Consider the following 23318-nt stretch of genomic DNA (forward strand, 5'->3'; position numbering starts at 1 on the left):
CATAGAAAATGTCATTAATCTACAAACTACCATTATGACTGGAATTTTAATTCAGAGCAGATCGGGCGTACAACAGCTTCAAGTAAAATCATCAGCACTATTCACACGAAGCAAATACCAAAATACTGTTTTGTGACAGTTCAGCTTTAGAAACGTGTCACTCAGACGGAGAAGCTTCAGCTCTGTTCCTTCCCAAGAGATGCTTGATTTTCTTCCAATTTACGTTCCATTTTTTCCCCCTCTTTTGCTTCTGTACCCTGCTGTGCATTTCAACAATGACAGGCACTTTGAAAAAACTAATGAAATATATATATATTTTTTTTTTATGGTCCATTTTCATCAAACGGCTTCCAGGATCTGGTCCAAAAACTGATTGCTGACAGCCGTTTTTTAATCCCTCGATTAAAAGCTTATCTCATAAAACCAGACAACCAAATCAATCACTCGATCTGCCGCTCGCGCTGTAAAATATCAAAATGGAGGGAAATAAATGCTTCTTTGGATTTAAATTGTTTGCAGAAATTCAGCTCTTACATTTGCTGTTGTGAAGGAAATGGTTGGAATCATTTGTCTCAGTTCCCTTTAGTGAGATGTTAGCAAGTGCAAGTGGGAAGTGTGAATGTTGTTGTGATGAATACCAAGAATCCTGAATGAGGAGCAACAGCCGTGTTTCCTATAGTGCAGATTAACAAGGCATTTGCATGAATTACGTTACATAAACACACTGACATATGTTACCATAGGGTTATATTTGAATGTGTTTCCAGAGCAGACCCATTTTGTCTTTTGTGTGCGGAACAAATATATACTGGCTGAAGCAGCAACAAATGACAACAGACGATGCTTGATGGTAAGATGGGAAAGAAAAATTCATAATTCATGTACTGTCGTGCACAACAAGTGCCACCAGAGGTCAGTCAGGCTATTAGAGGAATAAGTTGGCAGCCGAACTTCGAAAGATTGGCGAGCGTCTATGAAGGTGTTCTTGTGTCCTTTTTATAAAAGCATGAAAGTCTGTTTTAAGAGCATTTTTTTGTAAGCGGAAATATATGAACTTAATAAACTTGTTTGGATTACAAACAATTTATACCTTATAGTTTTGAATTATGCTGATGAGACCAGCATCTTTATTGTCAAAAAAAGTTTTGATTGTGAAGCACACATCTTTGGTTGTGAGTCAAAAACTTTTGGTTCAAAGTTAAATTTCCTACTGAAAATGTATTTAAATGTAGGAGCACAATTTTCCCTTTGTAAAGGTTTCTTTTTTGTTTATATTTCATGTTGTCAGTGAAATTAAGTCCATCTTTTCTTAAAAAATGACATGGATAAGCCCCTTTGGTTCAATCCCTTTTGCTTGATCTGTGCACCACTTGGACACACTTCAGAAGTCCATTCCTGTGGTATTAGTCTCACCGCAAGGTTTATTAATCTGTTCGCACTGATTTTCACATGAATATTTGACTTAACTGTGTGACCCCTGGACGGCTCTGCACTACAGTTACCATCAGAAATGTGTATTTGTGTCCTTTCAGTGACAAAAATATTTTCGAAAAATTACAAATCACCTTTAACACTAGTTTGACTAGTTTTGAACTTTTCAGATTTGACCTGGTAAGTGATTTTGAATTACCTGACTTAATTTCTGCAGGATTCTGTTCTTTCACAGCCTCTTTTGCTCCAGAATGAACTTTCCCTGATCACACAGAGTAAATGCCATCATGCCTGGCCAGCTCGGTCACAGGTCCCTCTTGAGCCGCAGCTTTTTGTCCCCGATGTGTTGAAGGAGAATATTCCCCCTCTGCTCGACAATGTGGATGAGAGGCCTGAGACCATCGGCTCCACCGTGGCTGTCCCAGAAGTTCCTGTCTGTGTAAAGGGAGCGTAGAAGAAGACCTTCCAGACAGCCTGACCGGAGCACCGACACGGCTTTCTCTGGAAACCTGAAAAGAGAAACAGATTTGGGTTTTGATGTGTTGTAGCGTCAGTGCTGGTTTACAGCCCAGAAAAACAGCCACTTTAGTGGACCCTAGAGGTTGAAATGGTCATTACACACCAGAATATAGAACAAACAACTTATTATTTAGATTTTCTCGCAGCCTTTTAATTGGCAGGGAGAAAATAATGATACTATACCTGATTTGTACAGAACATTTTAAAATGCTGAAATAAAGCCAATCAGTTCACTGAAGGCTAGCACAAGAAGAAACAAAAATGATTTATTCTTTTGGAATTCACTCGAAATTTTAAGGTAATCCATACATTGTATGTTTTTAATGTTACATATTTAATTGTAAATTGGTCATAGGTGTGAATGTGAGTGTGAGCCCTGTAAGAGCCCCATATATCTCCAACGTTAGCTTCACTTTGTTGGCTTTTCATAAAATCAAGAATTGAATTCAAAACTCTTCTACATTATAAAGCTGTGAAAGGCTGTGAAAGGCCAAGCTCCATACTATCATAAAGATCTTACATACATCGCTGTATATATATATATATATATACACAGCGGTGTGAAAAAGTGTCATGTGGGTTTGGATTTTTTTTCTCCCTTAACAATAAAAACCTTCATTTAAAAACTGCATTTTGTGTTTACTTGTGTTATCTTTGACTAATATTTAAATTTGTTTGATGATCTGAAACATTTAAGTGTGACAAACATGCAAAAAATAAGAAATCAGGAAGGGGGCAAACACTTTTTCACACCACTGTGTATATATTAAAAAACAGGATGCTTTGATCTCAGAATGCTGGCCTTTCTGTGGTTCCTAGAGTTTCCAAAAGTAGAAACTCAATGACTATGGTGCTCCTCTCCTCTCCTCTCTCTTCTACTCTCTTTGTATGCCACCATTACATCTTATTGTCTTTATGCCTTCTCAATCCAGAAGTTTTGTGTCTTTCTATGCAGTTCTCCTTCCTCCTATAATTTTGCGCTTTTTGGGCATCATGGGTCTGCTAAATCAGAGCTTTTTAAAAAACTAGATTCCAGGAACATAAATCTTTTTTATATTTTTGAAAAAGAAAAGTAGTTATTTCATTTTTTTCCCCACTAACAGCTGTGTGATTGTCATAAAAGAACATTAATAGATGGTTAATTGTGGTTAAGTAATGCTTTTTCTGCTTACTTGTGCATCTATGAAGTGTTACTTTCAGGAGAAATGTTTTCAACTTTACAATAAGAGTCACAAACATCATTAATAAATGGCTATCTTAAGTATAAACAATGCTGACGGCCACACACCTCTGAGTCTCATGATGTCTCTTCCTGTTTCCTTTTCACTGTCACCAAATACTTGCTGGTGGAAATTCTTAAATTGTTGGGTTCCTCTCTATGACACTGTTATGATATGACTTATGTTGTGATTTGGTGCTATGCTAAGAATTATTTTTTAAATTGGATTACTCAGCACTCTTGTGTATTCATGAGGTATTACTTAAAAGATACCTGTTTTTTTTTTTAGCTTTCCAATAACTCTCACAAAGAGCATTAATAAATCCTTAATGATGGTTAAGTAAACTCTCGATCACTTGTGAAGTGTCACTTCAGGGTAATTTTTTCTACATTACCATAGGGGTCACACAAAGCATAAATGGTTAATTATGGTTAAGTAATGCTTATTCAGCACTCTGATGCCTTTATGAAGAGTTCCTTGAAGGATATATGGTTAAGTAATGCATTAAAATGCATTTTAAATTATTGTGTAAGACGTGTATGATCATTTATAGGTTAGCTTATGAATTTAGGTATGTTTGTATGAACACAAAGGAACAAGCAAACCTCGACAGAAATACCATTGAGTGTGTCCACTGATTTCAACATTTACTAAAAATAAGTCACGAGTTGTATAATGGACAATAAGTGGATCATCATCATCATCCTAAAATAAACATTTATTAGTACTTAATCAACATGTAAACCCTTACTAAATTTCACAAGAGACATTGTTAACAGTTTCTTAATACTTATTAAAATAATTAAGTGTTAGTAATGCTTAATAGTGCTTAACTAATAGCATCTGAGGGTGCGGGTAATAGCATGTGAGGGAGCATTGGTGCATATGGCATGTATCGCTTATACATTTGGAAAGGCACCATTAATGCTGAATGATATATTCAGGTTTTGGAGCAACATATGCTGCCATCCAGATAACATTGCATTTTGCACATATTACAGCAGTATGGGTCTGTAATAGAAGAGTCCAGGTGCTAAAGTGGCCTTTCTGCAGTCCAGACCTGTCTCCAATTAAAAAAAAACTTTGGCACATCATAAAACAAAAAAATACGGCAAAGGAGACCCTCAACGGTTGAGCAGCTGAAATCGTATATCAGGCAAGAATGGATCAACATTTCACTTTAAAAACTCCAGAAACTGCTCTTCTCATTTCCGACATTGACAGTGTTGTTAAAAGAAGAGGTGATGCAACACTGCCATCAAATTCAAAACAGGCATATATCTAATTTCTCTGCTTTCAACGTTTGATATGTTGTCTTCAGTATATTTTCAGGGTCAACATGATTTCCAAATCATCGCATTCTGTTTTTATTAACAGTTTACAACGGGGTTTTAGTTTTTGATGTTTTTTTTAAAAATTGGTCAAACTCTATCTGCTGTCCTCTGCAACCAGCCCATCCTCCCTCCACCTGTAGCAGAGGCAGAAGGACAGAGCAGTGACCATGGACTGTATAGTGACTGAAAATGGTAACTAATGTCTGTTCTTCATTCTGTCAAACCTTCACTCAGCATTGTATGTATGTATGTCAGGCCTATTAGTGAAATATTATTGTGTTTACAGTACCTTTCTGTCACTGCTGTAAAATCAATATTTTGTCATATTTTAAATATAAATATTCCAAGAACAACCATTAAGAGTATTGATAAAAAAAATATTAAAAAAAAACAACACAAATCATCCCCGCCCCTACAGCGGCCTGCTGAAGTCCAAAATTCAGGGAAAATGATCCACTGATTTGGACTTGTGACACTTTTAATATTAAAAAACTTGAATAAACAGGCGAGCAGCTCTCGAGCAGAGTCACGCCACGCAGTTGCAGTTCCACAGAGCATCGCAGCGCACGGAGCTGAGCGCTTTTCACCTCACTGCAGCAAGATTGACTCTACAAAGCTACACAGTCAATCACACTGCCGAACGGGATATTTTGAACGTGCACCGTACTAGTTAATATCATCCAAGAATTAGTTAGACTTGAAGGAAAATAAAAAGTAGTCAAAACAACAACTTTTTCCTTTTATTTATCCACCTGATTCAGTGATGAGAAATAATGGAAGACTTTACCATTCTATTTCCATCCATTTTCAAGCCTAGGCTTAAGATATTTAAGAGGTTTTTATGTAGCAGTTGAGTAATCCTAAGTGACAGACAAAGGGGAATTTCTATCAGACCTGATTCTTTCAGCATATAGAATATTAGGCTAATTGAAAGCACGCCGATCTAATCAGAAAGTCATTATAACAAAACCCTAACAAGCTTCCAGTGGGACGTGTCTGTGCTCCTCATTTGAAAGCTGTTCACCAGGGAAATGTGTCATTAAATGTGTTTTATTTTCTCCAGAAACTTTTCCTCGTATCAGTGTTTCTGCCCGCTGTGAGCCGAAATGACTTTCCGAATCTGTGCTGTGTAATTTGGCGAGCCTCCCTGCTGGAAGGAGATGGTGCTTGGTACTCACTCATCGATGCCCTCAATCAGCCTGAAGTTGAGGTTGTCAGTGGACTGCTGGGGTCTGCCAGCGTTGTCTATAAATACCAGCCTGGAGGGATCTGCCTTCCTCACCTGAAATCACACACGCACACACACTGAGGTGACACATGTTCATCGTCATCATGTTCAGCCATTGTCAGTCCACTGCAGGATGAAGGCCTCAGCATGGAGTTCCCACAACTTTCTGTCCTTTGTGAAATTATACCAGTTGGCAATGCCACAGTAGTGTTGGATTTCATCTCTCCATCTCTTCCGCTGTCTTCCTCTATTTCGTTTGCCTTCTATTGGTGTCCATGTCGTGATTTCTGTACTCCATCTTCCATCCGTTCGCCTGGCCAGATGACCTGCCCAAGTCCACTTTCTGTTTTTGTTGGTTTCCATGATGTCTTGTACTTTAGTTTGTTCTCTTATCCACCTGTTTGTTTTTCTATCTTTGTATGTGATATTTAGTGTGCTGCGTTCCATATTGTATTGAGCTGAGGAGAGTTTCTTTTCCATTTTAGTTGTCAGTGTCCATGTTTCTGAAGCATATGTCATACCAGTCGGTATGATGCATTGGTTGAATATTTTCCTCTTTAGACATATTGGGAGGTTTCTCTTCATGATTGCATTGTGTCTCCCAAATGCTTGCCATCCTGCCTTTATCCGCCTTCTTATTTCATCCTCCTGGTTTTTCTCAGTTAAGGTGAATCTTTGTCCCAAGTAGATGTATTCTTCCACCTGTTCTAGTTGTATACCATTTACACTCATTGTCTTGGGTGTCGTTACGGTGCCTGCCATGACTTTGGTCTTTTTAGTGTTCATTTTTAAGCCACATTTCCTGCTTGCAGTATCAAGGTCTTGGAGCATTGTTTCTCATTCTTGTAGGTTATGTGATACTGGTACTATATCATCTGCAAATCTGAGGTGATTTAGTCGTTGTCCATCAATGTTTATCCCTTTGTTTTCCCAGTCCGTTGTTTTGAATATGCTCTCAAGGCCTGCGGTGAATAGTTCGGGTGAGATGGTATCTCCCTGTCTTACTCCTTTCTTGATTTTATTTTTGTTGCTTTCTTTATGTAATTTCACTGTGGTAGTGCAGTCACAGTAGATGTCTCTTATTAACGCAATGTATTTACCACTAATGCCTTGTTCTTGAAGAGCTTTCAATACAACCTGGGTCTCTACGGAATCAAAAGCCTTCTCGTAGTCGACGAACGCTACACATAGAGGGATGTTGTATTCAAGGACCTTCTCTTTGAGTTGATTTAGAGTGTGTATGTGGTCAATTGTTGAGTAGTTTCTTCTGAAACCTGCCTGCTCCTTTGGTTGGCTTTCATCTAATCTGCTTTCCAGTCTGTTGGTGATAATCTTTGTGAAAAGTTTGCAGATGTTCAAAAGTAAACTGATGGGCCTATAATTTTTCAAGTCTTTCTTATCCTCTTTTTTGTGCAGAATATTTTCCACTCTTGCGGTACTTTCTCTTGTTGTATACATGCGGAGAATAGTTTCGCAAACTCTGTGCAAACTATATCGCCACCTTCTTTGAGTGTGTCCATTAGTATATTGTCTGGGCCTGGTGCTTTTCCCCGTTTCAAATGTTTGATGGCATGCTTAACTTCCCAGTCAGTCACAGATGGCAGATTTTCTTGAGTTATTTCTGGGGCTTCTGTTGGTTTATTGCTGTCATAAAGTTGTGTATAGAATTCTTCTATTCTGTTGAGTATAAGGTCTTGATCAGTTATTTCTCCACCGTTGTTATCAAGGAGGCTGGTTATCTTCTGCTTCCCATGGGCTTGCTTCTTTTTGGTCTTCTTCAAGCTTTCATTTTCCTCTATTGTAGACTGTATCATATTGGTATTGTATGTTCGAATATCTTCCCTCAATTTTTTTCGAATAGTTTTGCATGTCTCCATACATTCTACGTTTTGAATGCCTGTATTGTCCATTTTCATCTGTCTCCTCTTTTGCATTCATTTTCTAGTGTTGTCCAAGATTTTGTTATCTTTAGCTTTGGATTTCTTTCCTCCTGATTTTGAGTGTACTTTCTTGTATAACTTCTGTCACCTGCTTGTTCCATTCATCAAAAGATCTTGAGCAATCCCTCCCACCCCCCGTCATTCAGTGCCTGAAACTTGTTTTCCAATTCCAGCTGAAATTTCTCGCATTTTGCACTCAAATTTTCTAAATTGATGTCGTATTTGGGTCTGACCAGTTTAATTCTCTCTAGACGGGTGTTGATTTTCAACTTGCACATTAACATTCTGTGGTCGCTACCTATATTTGCTTTGTTGGTTGTTGTGACATCTTGAATGTTGTTTAATTTGTTTGACAGTATGAAGTCTATTTTGTTCTTTGTTCTCCCATCTGGACTTTTCCAAGTCCATTTCCTTGAATCCCTCTTCTTAAAGAAGGTATTCAAAATCTTCAGTTTGTTGCTTATAGCAAATTCCACAAGTCTATCACCCGTCGTTCCTATGGTTTGTGCCAAAGTTTCCAATTGCTTCCATCTTCTTTTTTCCCCACCTTAGTCTCCCATTAGTATTTTAAACTGTGTATTTCCTTCCTCTAACAAGTTTGCGATGTCTTCATAGAGTTGTTTTACTTCCTCATCCCCATGGGTAGATGTTGGTGCATACACCTGAATAATCTTTACTTTATATCGTTTGTTAATTTTTTGTGAGTTGTGCCAGATGTTTGTTTACTCCTTTTATTTCTATTACATTTCCTGCTAGGTTTCAATGCACAATGAAACCTACCCCTGCTTGACTTTTGTCTTTCAATCCAATATGGAAAAAATGGTGTCCACTTTTTAGTTCTTCAAACTTCTCACCCTTCCTACGTACTTCGCTGATTCCTACGATGTCCCATTTGACCCCCTCTAGTTCCTCCTCCAATTCCAGGAGTCTCTCTTCTTGCATCAGTGTCCTGACATTATACGTTCCTACATTAAGATTCCATTTGTGGCCTGTCTTTACCCAGAGATTCTTAGCACCCCCTGCACCATTTCTGGTCAGACTGCCACCTTGGTCTGGGATAATAGAACTGCTGGGGCCTGGGGGCCTTTGGCTTTGTGATTTATCCATGCTGGTTGTAGGCCTACCCTTCCACGCTGGCTTGGTGCGGATTGGAAGGGGGATGTTTATATCAGAGGTCCCTCTCCCAGACTAATTGCTTTGCAGGGCTAATGAATTTCATCTATCCAGTGTCAGCAAGCTGAAGAAAGTTGCTGGATGGCCGATGGCTCATATGTGAGCTCATACGCCCTTTAGAGATGAATCTTGATTTTAATTCCACCAGGGTGTCCAGCCACCCTCCTCACCGGACTCCATAAATGGAGACTGGTGTGGGTACCGGTTTAGTCGCCGATCGCCCGACCCTGAGACAGGTTGTACTAGATTACAGGTTACAAGTAGCGAATGACAGGTCTCCTGACATCTGACCTGACACATGTTCATCGTTCAAAAATGCAGTCTGAAGGTGAGTTTTTACTGTTTTTGAAGGCTGTCAGTCATCGTGCCTTGTTTGTTCTTTCTTTTTTTGTATCAGTTATTATGTGTTCAATAAATTAAGGTACAAACAATTAAAAATATTGAAAGGAATGCATGAAAGTGAAAGAGTAGAGCTAGTTTTAATTTTGTGTAGTTACAGAGAAAATAAGTATAAAATATTGCTCTCAAATTGATAATTTCTGTAAAAGTTAATCCTCAGTTGAGAATTTTACGTAATATGTTTAACATACAGTCAGAATATGTTCACATATAGCTAGCATTAGACCTAAACTGCATTAAATACAGGTGGCTCATTCCAACATGATTCTTTTTGTGGTCGAGCATCTTTTACTTGAGAAACCAAAACCAGAAATGCTGACACAGTCCAATGAAAGGGAAGGCAAGTCTATTTGTATAGCAAGGCAACACAATGTAAGAAGAACGATCAAATAGGGGAATAAAAGTGAGGAGGATAAAATTACAGTGCAATATACAGTGCAGAGTAAAATATAAAAACAAATAGTCCCAAATTTATCTTAATGAAATGCAGAACTGAACGTCAGAGCAGAACTGACATTTTCTGGGAGTTTATTTTGACGCTTAAAAACAGACGGCTTTTTGGTTTTGGTTTGCGTTTTAGTTGAGATTGACAGCTCTCACCTCATCACTGCTTAAAGTTTTTTTCCATTGCTCACAATTTTTTTTTACATTATTCTGAATATTCTGCATTTACATTCAGTTTTATCCTTTTCTTATGTGCAAATGAAAAAAAAGGCTCATAAAAAGAGCCAAATTAAAATACATCTGTCATGGCTCACTGACACATATGAATGAACTTGATATGTGATATATGATAAGATATGTAACTATTAATAATATCCGTGCTTTCCTGCAATAACAAATCAAAATGTCTTTTATCTTTTATCCTACTATTTAAACATTAACAGCTTGGAAAAATATGATTTGAAAATAAATATCAATATTTTCATTGAGGATAATTCATTTATCTTTGTGCAATTAATGCAAATAGGGAGAAAACACCCAGCAGTGTCTTGTAGTGTCTTTGGACATAAATCAGTGTTAATGGCACACAAAGGAAAACTGAAGGGCTCAAATGGAATGGTTGTGTTACGTACCAGGATGTGAACGAGTACCAAGTCCTTGGTGTTGTGGCACTTTGCGTGCAGCAGGTTCTCCACACAGAGTTCTGTCGTATCTGGTGTGAAACCACAGCAGTACCTGTCCAGACGGTCATTTACCTGAAAAAAACCACACACATAATGTCTGTCCGTTCATTATCTTTTCCCGTGTAAAGAAAAACATTTCTTAATGTGAGATCATATGGAAGAGCCGACGTTTACAACTATATTTCACAGCACGGTTCACTAGAGATGAAGGTCTGCTCCACATATTGTCCAAAAACTTGGATTAGAGTGGGGAATATTTGGGGCATGCCTTTGGTTTAGGGAAATTCCACCCAACATGACATTAGCTCAAGAGATTTATAAATGTCATAGATATATCAGTGACTTCAGAAAAGTTTGGTATTCGATTCCTGCAATGTGGACTTCACAGTATTACGAATGTAACACAAATGACTCTCTGGTGCTGCTGCAGAAATTTTTGTCCTTTTTTTTCTAAACTTGTCATCATGACTCTGACGGTGAAATGTGATGCTAAAGTGACGAGTAACTTTACAGGTTTGCAAAACTGGATTACATTTGGAATTTAGTGTGCGAACACGTCCACCCAGCTACATCAGCCTGTCGCTCGCTGAGGAGGACCTCGGGATTCCTCCAGCGAAGCCACGCCCCCGCTGCGTTCTGCCTGCCTGTCTGTCTGTCAGCCTGCCAGCCGCGTTCGCGGAGGAGCCAACTTCCGGCTCGGAGTGCATACATGCGCATTTGGACTTCAGAGACTGGTTCGTGTTGGTGATCACAGCTGTCCACGTTGTGGACGGAGTTTTTCCTCTGAACCGGAGAGGAAATCAGAGGAGGAGGGTTTTTCTTCCTCCCTGTTGGACTCAGACTTTTGGTGTGTTTCCTGTTTGCTATCTGCCTGGGAGAAATAAATACCTGGTTCCAAAAAGAAACTTTGCTGTGTGTCTGCATTTGGGTCCGTTTATAAACACGCCTCATAACAGGCTCAGGTTTACACATTTCCGTAGCTGAGTGTAGGATAGTCTTATTTGCTATAGATATTATAGCAGAACTACAAATACAGGACCTTGTTGTATTTAACAACTTAAACAATTTACAGCAACCTCATGGCTCCAGTGTGGGTAGAAAAGTCATGCAGGCAGCTGCCGAGAGGTTCTCGCACACTGCAACGAGAAAAACGATTAACAAGCCGAGAAAAATCTGATCTCGTCGGTGTGAAGAACATGTGATTCAGTCCCTGCTGTTAAGGTGAGAAAAACTGACAAAGTGAGGAACAAACAGAGGCAGCCTTGATGAGATCAGCCCTCAGGTTGACTGTTTGTGATGGTTTCTTTGTATATGTAGTGTTTTGTTTTGTTTTGTTTTGTTTTGTATGCATCATTGTGCGCACTGGTGACTCAAACGATCCTGGTGCCCTCAGGTCAGCAGTATATGTGTGTGTGTGTGTGTGTGTGTGTGTGTGTGTGTGTGTGTGTGTGTGTGTGTGTGTGTGTGTGTGTGTGTGTGTGTGTGTGTGTGTGTGTGTGTGTGTGTGTGTGTGTGAGCGAGGTGTTTTGTTGTGCAGTAAAGCTACACTTCCGCTGTTTCTTCTCACTGTTAACAGACTTCTCACCCTGCTACCACATTTCACTCCCACACTGAAATACGCTTGATTTTTTGAGCTCGGTCCAGCAGCGTTGTGGAGACTGAGCCAATATTGACTTTCACTGTCACTTAACACCAGCGATCTTCAGGGAACAGCAGCATGTGGAGCTCTGTTGTGGTCAAAGTCCGGACAAAATAAAAGTACAACAAACTGGGAAAAGTATCAGCTGAATCGGATTTCCAAGAAATACCTTTTTGCACGCAACTCTCCATATTCAGCCCAATGAGGCACTTTGTAATTATCATATTATCACATCTTCCAACTCATTCCAACCTTTTTATCTTTATCTTTACACTCGCTCTCTTGTTCATCAGCATCCTCTTTGCTCATTGCTACGCGGTTTCATTTTGAACTTCTGTGTTCACTAGTCAGCCAGTTTCAAACGACTGACTCAGTTCTTCCTGTTTAACAAATGCTACTACGTATTAATACAAAGCAGAAGTATTCATTCCAGTGGGACAATATTAAGTAATCAAAAATGTCAGTGTGCATGCTAAACAAGGCTAAATGGCCGGCTAACATGCTCTTTGTGACCATGGTAACAAGCTGATGTTTCACCAACATATTTATATTGTTCACTATTTTAGTTTAGCTGACACAAACATGGACTGCTTATTAACAATAGCAAAATTAATCAATGGTCAGTATTATTCATGGTTAACATATTCATTGACTCCGGAATCAATATTCCTGTCAATCAACAAATTCATCAATAGTGAAAACTACTAATTGATAATCAATATTACTTCAAATAAATACAGTGAACCCTCGTTTATCGCGGGGGTTACGTTCCAAATAGAAACCGTGATAGGTGAAATCCGTGAAGTAGTAACCTTTATTTTTTTTACAATTATTATACAATGAAATACAGTGAACCCTCGTTTATCGCGGGGGTTACGTTCCAAATAGAAACCGTGATAGGTGAAATCCGTGAAGTAGTAACCTTTATTTTTTTTACAATTATTATACAATGAAATACTCCATAATACATTGAAACCAAAGAACAAAACCTTTTTACAGGCCCAAGCATTTGTTTAACAAATAAAAGTACTGTATAAATGTGTTTTTTTTACAAATAACTACTGTACTGTAAAATAATAATTTGAATCATCAATACGAACTGAAGGCTTCAAATTGCTGAGATCGGCACCGCCCCACTGCGACCCGAGTCATTGGATTAGAACGGGAGGAAATGAAAAATGATTATGAAAACAAATACAAAGTACAGTAGGACAAATAGTGACTCGTGTATTTCACTGCTCTTCTGACTGAGCCGCTGCATCCTGACTCCGCTCTGCAGCGGTTCTTTCTTCTAAAGCCGGCGGTGCAGGTGTGGTTTTTCAAGAGAAGAACATAGTTATCGGTAGTTGTTGTCGCTCTTTTTTCTTCTGGGCAAAAAGATTCTTATAAACCGACATGCCACCATCGATTATTTTTAATTTGGCAAGCTGTTTTACGTACGTGTACATATTAAACCGCAACGTTATTGACAAACAGGTAGAGAAGAAGCGGAGAGACTGTTTAGCCAATCAGAATGCAGAACACAATGCACGATGCAAATCCGTGAAGCAGCGAGACCGTGAAAGGTGAACCGCGTTATAGCGAGGGGTCACTGTAAACCCAATCTAACTACAGTCAAAAACAACTGTGTACAAGGTGTGTGTGTGTGTGTGTGTGTGTGTGTGTGTGTGTGTGTGTGTGTGTGTGTGTGTGTGTGTGTGTGTGTGTGTGAGAGAGAGAGTGTGTGTGTGTGGATGTGTGTGTGTGTGTAAATTGCTAAAAGTGGTGCAATTAGAAAAGACTGTTATTGCTCAGGGGTTCACACGTGTCTGGTGTTAATTGCTCATCAGAGTGAAACTGTTTTTGTGTCTGCTTGTTTTGGTGCTCAGTGCTGTGCAGCAGCTACCGGAGGGGAGAAGTTTGACCAGTGTGTCCAGGGTGTGATGATCTGCAGCGATGCTGCCAGCACGATTCCCGACTGGATAAAAATCCTGAGAGGAGGGCAGGTTGGCACCGATCGGTCCATCAACCAGGATCAAACGGCAAATGACAAGTGAGCTATCACAAAGCTCCTGGGACACATAGGGACACACAGGATGTGTGGCACATATTTTAATATCGGTGCCCATATTAACGGATTAAAGCAGCCACACTGCCTGACAGCAGGTTGAAGTTGATTAAGATGATTTATTATGGGACTTTATGGGTGAGATTGTCCAGATTAAAAAAAAACAAAAAACATGGATAAATGCAACGATGCGCTTTTAGTAGTTTATCTTTAGAACCCTGTAGTGTCACGACGGCTGATCCACGCAAAATAATATCCATCCTTTACGCAACCTTGTATGAATGCAGTCACATTCTCTTCTCAGGTTCTCATCGTAGTTGCCTTGTCTTATGTCCTCATGAATTCTCCCTCAGATCGTGACTTGATGTCATGACGTTTTCCATCGCGGTCAAAGAAGAGTCGTAGGAAGGAACATGGGATATCATTTGTTTGACTGTCTGACCACAGACTTGCTCTCACCCTGAATTTGCAAAGAGGTCTGGCAAGAAAAAGTTTGTCGCTTTATTATTTTCATTAGGATTAACACTTACGATATTTTTGGGTAATTTCCATTCTAAATCAATTCAAATAAAAGTCAATCAGCAATAGCTTTTCTACTGTATGGCCAAAATGAATGACTTGTCCTCATCAGTGAAATTTTGAAAAGCTCAAGCAAAAACCTGACAAGCTTTACTTCCACCTGATCAAAACTCCAAATCAGAGAGTGAACAGCCTTCCAACAATGAGTCAGACACTGATGTTGTGGATCCTGTTCTAAAAATCTGCAGTGAAGCAAGAGCACAGCAAAGCTACAGTACATCTATTGTCACGCCAGTACATGTGGCCTCTCTATTTCTAAGAGCTTTAACCTCCTTCTAAAAATAGCAGCAGACATAACCCAGTTTGAATCATTTTTATTTTCTACCGACTGACCTGTGGTACCTTCGGGCTCCTGGACACTTCAAGAGCTTTTCTCCAGCATGACCATAAAGACAACTGAATATATCCATCAACCAATAAACAGACTTCCCAGATAGGACAAACCTTTTAATCCTGTGTTTCTAAAATCAAAATGATCTGCTTTTTTTCTCTCCATCCTGTTGTTTGCTCCTTCCACTACTCTTATATAGAGTGTCTGCTTTTAGGACAAACCTGAGTTACTGGCTGCAGACTGGTTTGACTGCGCCGCATGATTTCAGAGTACAATCTGAGTCCATCACAATCAAGCTGAGCTTTGGTTGATTTTCCTCGCAGTGTACCTTTCATTCTTTAAAACCTGCACTCAAACTGTCATCTTATCCTCAGTTCCCCTCTCTTCCCCAGGGTGTCCTCTTTGTGAGTGAGTGAGTGTGTGTGTGTGTGTGTGTGTGTGTGTGTGTGTGTGTGTGTGTGTGTGTGTGTGTGTGTGTGTGTGTGTGTGTGTGTGTGTGTGTGTGTGTGTGTGTGTGTGTGAAAGTGTGTCCTTCACACTGCTCTTCCTGATGCTTCTGGTGTTTAGTTCCCTGCTATCAGAGCCAAGGGAGGTGTTAAGGGAGCAGGTAGGAACAAGTGTTCAGAGGCGCTCTCATCGGCTCTCAGCAGATCAATAGGAGGCTATTAGAGCTTGGCCCTGTTACAGGGATTGACTTCTGGCAGCAAGGGGGAGAGAGCTGCCTCATGAGTTATTCATGCTCAACCCCACACACATTATAGATGGGCGTTAGATACACATTCCATCTCAGCAAGCAGACAGAACAAAGCAGGTCCAAATTACTGCTGGAGGTTGTAAAACCAGCGGCAGGGCGCTGCTGCTGCAGTGGAAGTGGAGCGTGTCAGAGCCAACTCAACACTGAGAAAAAGTGAAACGTGAAAATAGCGGTGATGTGTTCGACAATACCGTGAGATGTTCGACAATAAACCCCTTCTGTACAGCAGGATAATAAAACAGGAGTACAAACCTGCTCATTGTCACTGAAATTTCAAATGATTACAGATTCTGATCATTTTGTTTTCAGCTGAAGGCATAAAAGAATGAAGCCAATTGAACTATAATGAAGGGTCCACAAAGAAGAACCAGCAGTCCATTCTGGATTACTGAGATTCTATAGTTTTATTTCTTAATGTTTTGTATGTCCACCTTGAATGTAATGACGGATGCTAACCTCAAAGATCTGTGTAGAAAATGTTCTGCCGTTCGTTACATCTGATTTTTTTTCATCTGCTCTTTGCTGGAGGGGTTTTGCTGCTCTAATTTTTCTTGAAAATACTACAAAGGTGATCGGTTGGATTCAGTCTGGGACATGCGATCAAAAGGAGAAAGAGAGAAAGTCACATCACTGGAGTTTAGTGGATGTCCGCCTAATATCACTGCGATTTGAAGCGTAGCCACAAACAGTTAACCGGCAAAATGTCAAAAACAATTAATATTGTTTTGACACACCATTTAATTATCTAATCCTCCTACTTTACCACTGTGCCACGCTTGTCTTCACCAAAATACCAAACAATGCTAGCCTACACCTACTTTGCATTTGTGTTGTGCCTCAAAAAATAGGGAAAGAACAATTCCATATGTACGAACACCATGCAAACACAGACTCTTCATACAATCAGTATCCACCTATTATTTGGGGAGTTTTCTGTGATATAACCTATAGATTAATTTATGATCAGCTTGTATTAAATCTGCACCATCAAGAATTACCACTGTAATATTCTAGTGATCCTCGTCCAAATCCTGGTGCTTATGCCGCGCTGCTATGAATCAAAGCCAGACAATTTAATTGCATTATAGAGCCATTATACAGTATATTGTAAATAATCTATCTTGTAAGTCCTTGTTGTAAGCAGTGGGATTTCAATGCAGGGTCTCTTTAATGCAGTCATTGAGATCTGTGTGTTTTTCTCTGAAGAACTGAGGTTGGGAACCACAGACTTTATTTTCTAAGTCCTGTTGAAATGCTTGAGGACACACAAGCCTTTTGGATCCTTAAAAAAGCTCTGCCCTTCCTTTTCATCACAAGGACACAACTATCTGCTGAGACGTTTCTGCCAGCATCAAATGTTCATGCAGATTTTTGGAAGTTTGGACGCCTGCGACTCAAATGACTAAACAACCACAGAACAAGAGGCTTTGCTTTCAAGCCAACCATTCTGCCTCCTGTGTGTGTGTGGGGATGTTTTTCTTTATTTCTACTTTAAAAACATTACACTCACGTAACTTTCTGAGACCTAGGGTTGATAAAAAAAAAAAAAGAATCAGGATCATAAAAAATAAATAAATAAATATATATATATATGTGTGTATATGTGTATATGCACATTTCCCTTCCTTATCAAAACTCAAAATGCAACTTGACCGCCAACGGTTTGAAAGGAGATTTGAGTATATAATTCTAGTAGATAACCTTGACGTGTGACCTTGAGCTTCCCGTAACCTGAACCTAACGAGGACTTTAAGGTTGGGCGGTAATGCTTTGGTTTGCCAATGCAAGGAATTAAATGTAAGTCCCGAACGAGGCAGCACTGCCGACCTCTAAACTGTGACAGTCATGCACACAATCCACAAATGACGTCCGTGCCTGACTGAAGTGAATGACTGAAGTAATTACTAGGGACGCACAGTGTATCTGTAGCCGCCTCTGTCGGCAGTGAACCTCTCCTCTGCTCTGCACACACGCACACACACACACACACACACACACACACACACACACACACACACACACACACACACACACACACACACACACACACACACACACACACACACACACACACACACACACACACACAGAGAGCCACCATGGAGAAAGTTAAATGGAACAGAGGTTGTATTTTACTCGAGTCGAAGTGCTTTTTAATCAAAAAGATTTGTCAGTAAGGGAGACCTCTACCAGCGAGTTATCAAACACCCGTTGAACAAACAGAGGACCGGCTTGTGATATGTTCCGCTGCTGTTAAAAAGTCTATTACAAGTCTGAACAATTTACTTCATGTCAACTTCTAGTATTAGTATTAGTATTAGTATTAGTAACCTTAGTAGTATCAATAATATTACAATGAAGGACTAAACAAAAACATACTTCTGTAAAATGTATCTTGCTTGCATGAGATGCACACACTGGGCGATTTCCTTGAAGTGTTTACTCACTCCCACTGCATGCTGGGATACACTTGACCTCTCTGGCCCACGATATGCTGAGCGCAAATACTGCATGTAAACTTGTACAGATGCAATAATTGAAGCTATCGGCTACCAGGAAAACGATACAAAAACTGCTGGCGATGCATTAAACACAGATGACATAACAGTGTATTTAGAAGAGCAGAGGCATTTTTACCGACCCATATTACATCCCCGAACTGCACTCTAAGTAACTGAACAAGGGAAGAGAAATGAAAGTAAGAGGAAAAAGAACATTCACATTTGCAAAACTTGCAAATGCAGTTCCAATGGCAGCCTCATTCCTACATGCATAAAGCCTTGTGTGTGCAGGCTTATAGAGAATCAATGTTCTGTACATTATATATGCTGTACACCGCAACCTTTCACCCCTTCAACATAGCTAATTAAAGGCAGCTTGGTGGTTCATAATTAACGACATGCTTTTTCTGACTGTAGAATGTAACAACATGTCGACAGGATTGAATGTTATTCCTGCACATTAATACTACTATCACACACCTCGCTGCTGAACTGTTATTGCTCTCCTGTCGCCCTCATAGAGAGCTGTTTGAAAGAGTGTGTTGTTATGGAAGATACAGAATGTCTTACCTGTAATAAGAAGTCAAACAGAGCCAGTCTGCCCCACTCCGAGTGGTGGACTCCCACACAAGGCGCCGACCTCTGGTCTGCTTCACTCCCACAGCGGGCCCGTAGCAGCTTCTGGTACTGCACCCAGCTGAGCGGCACCGAGTTCTGGTCGTTGTCTACATCGGCGAGGTGCTGGATGTCAGGGTCCCACCAGACGGCGGGTCGGGGGGAGCCGTCGATGTACCGGTAGGGCAAAACGTCATTGTGGAAAGTACTGAGAACTGTGGGGAGACTTCTGTTGAGTCGGAGCACTCTGTCCAGGTGGAAGGCGAACACCTCGAACCAGTCCTCGGGGCGTTTGACCAGGGAGCAGTGACCCTGCTCGCAGCGCTCGCTGTGAGTGGCTGCACGTCTGCTTCCAGCTCCATGATGGGAAGTCTTCATCGATGATGAGGAAGTACAGTCAGATATTGTTTAGTTAAAGGCATCACTCCTAAAATCACGGTAACATTTAGTTGAAAGGATTTCGTTAAAAATGATGTGAATTTCTAGAAATCAATCAAATAATGTTTATTCTATCCAGCTGTTAATGAATAACACGGTCTGACACACGTCTTCGACACATCTGATATGCGACTAGGGGATGGGAGTACTACAGCCCTCCTGTACTCATACTACTGTATGATGCAAAGCATTTAGGCTCTTTAACTTAAAGTTAAGTATAATAACTTAGTTGCTGACCGGGGGTCGGGGTGGAGGGTGGTATACGATTAAAAATAGCGAATTTCTAATATTACTTTGCCTGAAATGCCCATCCCTACAGTATATCTTTCCCTTCTTTTCATTAACTTCTGTCAGGGTAATTTACTTGATAAAACAGGTATTATTCTGCAGTTTTGTTATAAACAAGTCCCATGAAAAGACTAAAATCAGATAGGTCTTAAATCTGTGACTCATTCATTACCCCATCCTGTTTGCCCTCACAAACCCACTGATTCCCACGGAAGATGTAAATCTTTAAATGTGGGTTAATAATATGTAGTTAAGGTTCAGTATATTTCCAGACACATCCTGACAGCAAAACGTGACTGGAACCGGAGGAAGTAGTGAGCTGGGTGGGGATTATTTTCAGCGGTGGATTAATCCACATTTAGGGCTTTAATGAAGACTTCTAGCAGGGTGACTGTGTGTGTGGGACTGAGTCCAAATAAACTACAGTGGGTGTGATCATGATAATGAAGTGCCTCAGTGTGATAGTCTTTAAAAACAGCAGAGCTCCTTGGCGCAGACGAATATTATCCACATATTTGATACACTCATAACACCAGGATATATTCATTGCTGGTTTCCAAATCTTTAATGGGATTTGAGAAAGAAAACATCTTAGAATATCACCAGCCTTATCTTTTATGTTTTGCATGCAGTCACCACTGACATTTGAAATTCTAAACCCAACAGAGCAGCTTTGGTTCCTGACCCCTGACGCACCAAAAAAAACAGCAGCATTTGAAGACCTGGGAATACAGCATGCTGGTAACCGCTGTAATGAGGACTTAGGCCTGGGACACACTGCCTACCTGGCGTGTGCGTCACCTCTGATGCGTGTCTTAGCTTGTGTGTGTGTATCCATATCTGCTGCGTGTCAGCAGCCTGTCAGCTGCGGTGCTGCGTCTGCAGGTCCTACCACTGAATCACTGAGTTTCTCTTTGATAATGACCATCAGTCGGCTGTAGTATTTGAGTTCCAACAAGTGATGAGTTGTAACCAAAAAGCAGGTCCACGGTTCGTGTTTAGCCTCGAACATAGCGAGACACACAAGACACACACAAAAACAGTGAAAGAAGGAGAGAGAGAGCAGCAAAGAAAACCCCGCCCCCACCTGGTGAAGTGTCATCATGATATAATTACAGTCTACTACAGGTTTTTTCTATAATTATACAGTACAAATATAATCACAGATCATTTCCCTGTATATTTTAGCTGGGAACCGTGCACAGAAATATGGTTATATTTATGGTCACGCTATGTGAAAGTGTTACTTTGTGAAATTCAAAATGTTCTCCTTAACTTGTAATGAGTGTCCAACAACGTACCTGCTGGTGTGTGAGAGGATCCAGTGCTACTTGGAGCACCCGTCCGTGGGCGGGCACCCGGGCCTTGCTGACCACCTCCCCCCCGGCGAGGAGCTCCATCTTCTGGATATCATCCCTGCTGAGCCAGGGAAGAGGCTGCAGCTCAGCGTTAATCCGGATCCTCCTGTGGTCAGTGTCTGGGAAGTCCTGCTCACTAAAGCTCCGACACCAGCCGCTGTCATCTTTCTTCGCAACTCTCTTGGGTTTGAACGAAGCCTTTCTCTGTTCGAATGACCCGGGATTCTCCTTCGCTTGAGATGGATCCTCCGAGAGATCATGGTGCTTTTTCAGATCCCCTTGGGGCTTTTTCACAGCCTGATGCTCTTCACACATGTTGTCAGATTTCCCAGAGTGCTTTGTTGCTCGTCTGTGTTTTTCCATAGTCTTGTGAGGTTCTATTAGTTTTGCACTTATCTGGCTGCCTTGTGTTTTTCTGCCTGCATTTCTGTTTGTGTTTCTATCCTCCCATCTGCCTGCCTGTCTGTGTGCAGCTCTTCTGTGACTTATTATGCTCTCTGCTGCTGCAGGCATACGTGCTGCTGAGTATTTGCTCCTTTCAGTATGAATGTATGTCTGCTCAGTGTGCTTTGCTGCTGCACTGTGGTTGCTTGGCTTCATTCTGTGCGTTAGGTCTGTGCTGTTGACTATAGACTCTGGCATATGAGGATGGTGGTGACTGGTTGGCTGGATTGAGCCTGACATCTCTTTTCTTTTGGAGGCGATGCCTTTGCTTTTGTATCTATTTCTTCGTATAGGACCGTGACTTTTCTCTTTGATGTCCACAAATGGTTTAGGTAGCGCTGAACGTTTAGACGTCTCTGCTCCACTGCTACTGTGAATCTGAGTGAGCGGCTGCTGTAAACTGGCGGCTGGATGCGACTCCACCATCCTGGGTCTGGATCCCAACTCCCCCGTGGAGCTCAGAGCTCGGGACGACCGCCGGTCGATGTCGGCCGGGGGCAGAGAGAGGGGCAGAGTGATCATCGTCATGGAGATGGTGAGGAAGAGGAGGAAGAGAGGGGAAAGGAGGACAATCCATTTTTGACCACAGCAGAGTTTTGACCACAGATGCCAGGCCTGCAGGACAAAAACGGTCAAAGAGAAACACATGTACAAGTTAGTGGAAAACCAACTGAGCCATGACTATAATGGAGTGGGAACATGGATTTTGCAAATAGCATTTGTACAAAACAGAAAGAAGTGCTCAGATTCCTGTGGGTTTACCCAACAGCTACACTGATATCTCTTTGCTTGTGATTCACACTCTACAAGGGAAAGGAAGTAGTAAAATAAATTGTGATTTGGCACTTTGTTCTGTTCTGAGATCACACTGCCGATGTGTGACTTTTATTTCCCTATAATGGAAACAAGAAAAAACAAATCAGGAACTTATAAACCAAGAGTGATGAGCGCTAAATAATCCTATTTATGATGCAAACATGTGAGGAGGGGAATATAAAGCTGTGTGCTTCTCATGGTTTACAGCAGAGTTGGACTTATCCAACTGAGTCCAATGCGATTGTGGCATGCCCATAATTCAGTTGCCTTCTGAACACAGCGCACAGCAAGGGGGAGAAGCCATATTTCACACATTATGCTTCTGCAATATGGCTTCCTGTACTGTCACTGAAGGCTCTATAAAACCGATGCTGTAGGAGTTTAAAGGGCTAAACTTTTAGAGATTGTTGATATCACACCTTCCGTTTGACGCGTTTAAACAGAGGCAGCAAAACTATAAATCTACGAAGCTGAAACTCAAATAATAAAACTAAAATAGAGCCTTCAAATGAATTGTTGTCCCATTTTTCAAGGGTTTGTTTCATAAGGAGTCTCACCAGCAACACTTATTCTATGTGACAGAAGACATCCGAGCCAAAACTACAAATAAACTGGGTTTACATTCTCCACGTCTAGTCCATATCTGATGTTTTGCATATCCAATCAGAATCTGATATTCTTGACTGACTGTTTGTATTATATATCACAAGTGATGAGATCCAATCGAGCGACAACCAACAGTGGCATCACCCATTTGTTTGTAAACGTCCGTCGCCATCCTGCTAGTTCCGAGCAGTTTGGAGCCAGAAGCATATTTGGATAAGGTGGGGAGGAGCGAGTGGTGGATCTGACTCGGTCTGACTAGAAACCCGACGATGCCTTCCGCCCTCAGATAGCCGTAAACTAACTGCACCACAGGTCTGTCAATCAAACAGACACGCCCCCAAAAACACAGCTTTTTGAGGCTTATTTTCTCATTAATGAGGGATTATTTTCAGATGGACCGCCAGAAAACTAAGAAGAAGAAGCGACTTTAGCTAACAACACCGAGCTAACTGGTCTAATGCATCCTTTTCACCAAGAACACACACCTGTAGCCCAACAACATCAACATCAACATCAACCTCACACTCTACA

At 40.8% G+C, this 23318-nt stretch overlaps 1 protein-coding gene across 1 annotated transcript in view; it reads right to left on the reverse strand.

The window, feature by feature from the left end:
- Positions 1 to 310: 310 nt before the first annotated feature.
- Positions 311 to 23318, reverse strand: part of gask1a (golgi associated kinase 1A) — a 49969-nt gene continuing 26961 nt past the window's right edge. Inside the window, exons 2-6 of the mRNA XM_069702077.1 lie at positions 20865 to 21980; positions 18793 to 19209; positions 10321 to 10443; positions 5683 to 5786; positions 311 to 1940 (exon numbers count right to left, since the gene is read on the reverse strand). Of these exons, the coding sequence (XP_069558178.1) occupies positions 1736 to 1940; positions 5683 to 5786; positions 10321 to 10443; positions 18793 to 19209; positions 20865 to 21980 (1965 nt within the window). The 3' untranslated portion in view covers positions 311 to 1735. The remainder of the gene's footprint in view (positions 1941 to 5682; positions 5787 to 10320; positions 10444 to 18792; positions 19210 to 20864; positions 21981 to 23318) is intronic.

This window comes from Brachyistius frenatus, unplaced genomic scaffold (assembly GCF_029030835.1).
Source record: "Brachyistius frenatus isolate BFR_SWC_R1_liver_20210118 unplaced genomic scaffold, ASM2903083v1 Contig_40, whole genome shotgun sequence".
Lineage (NCBI taxonomy): Eukaryota > Metazoa > Chordata > Actinopteri > Embiotocidae > Brachyistius > Brachyistius frenatus.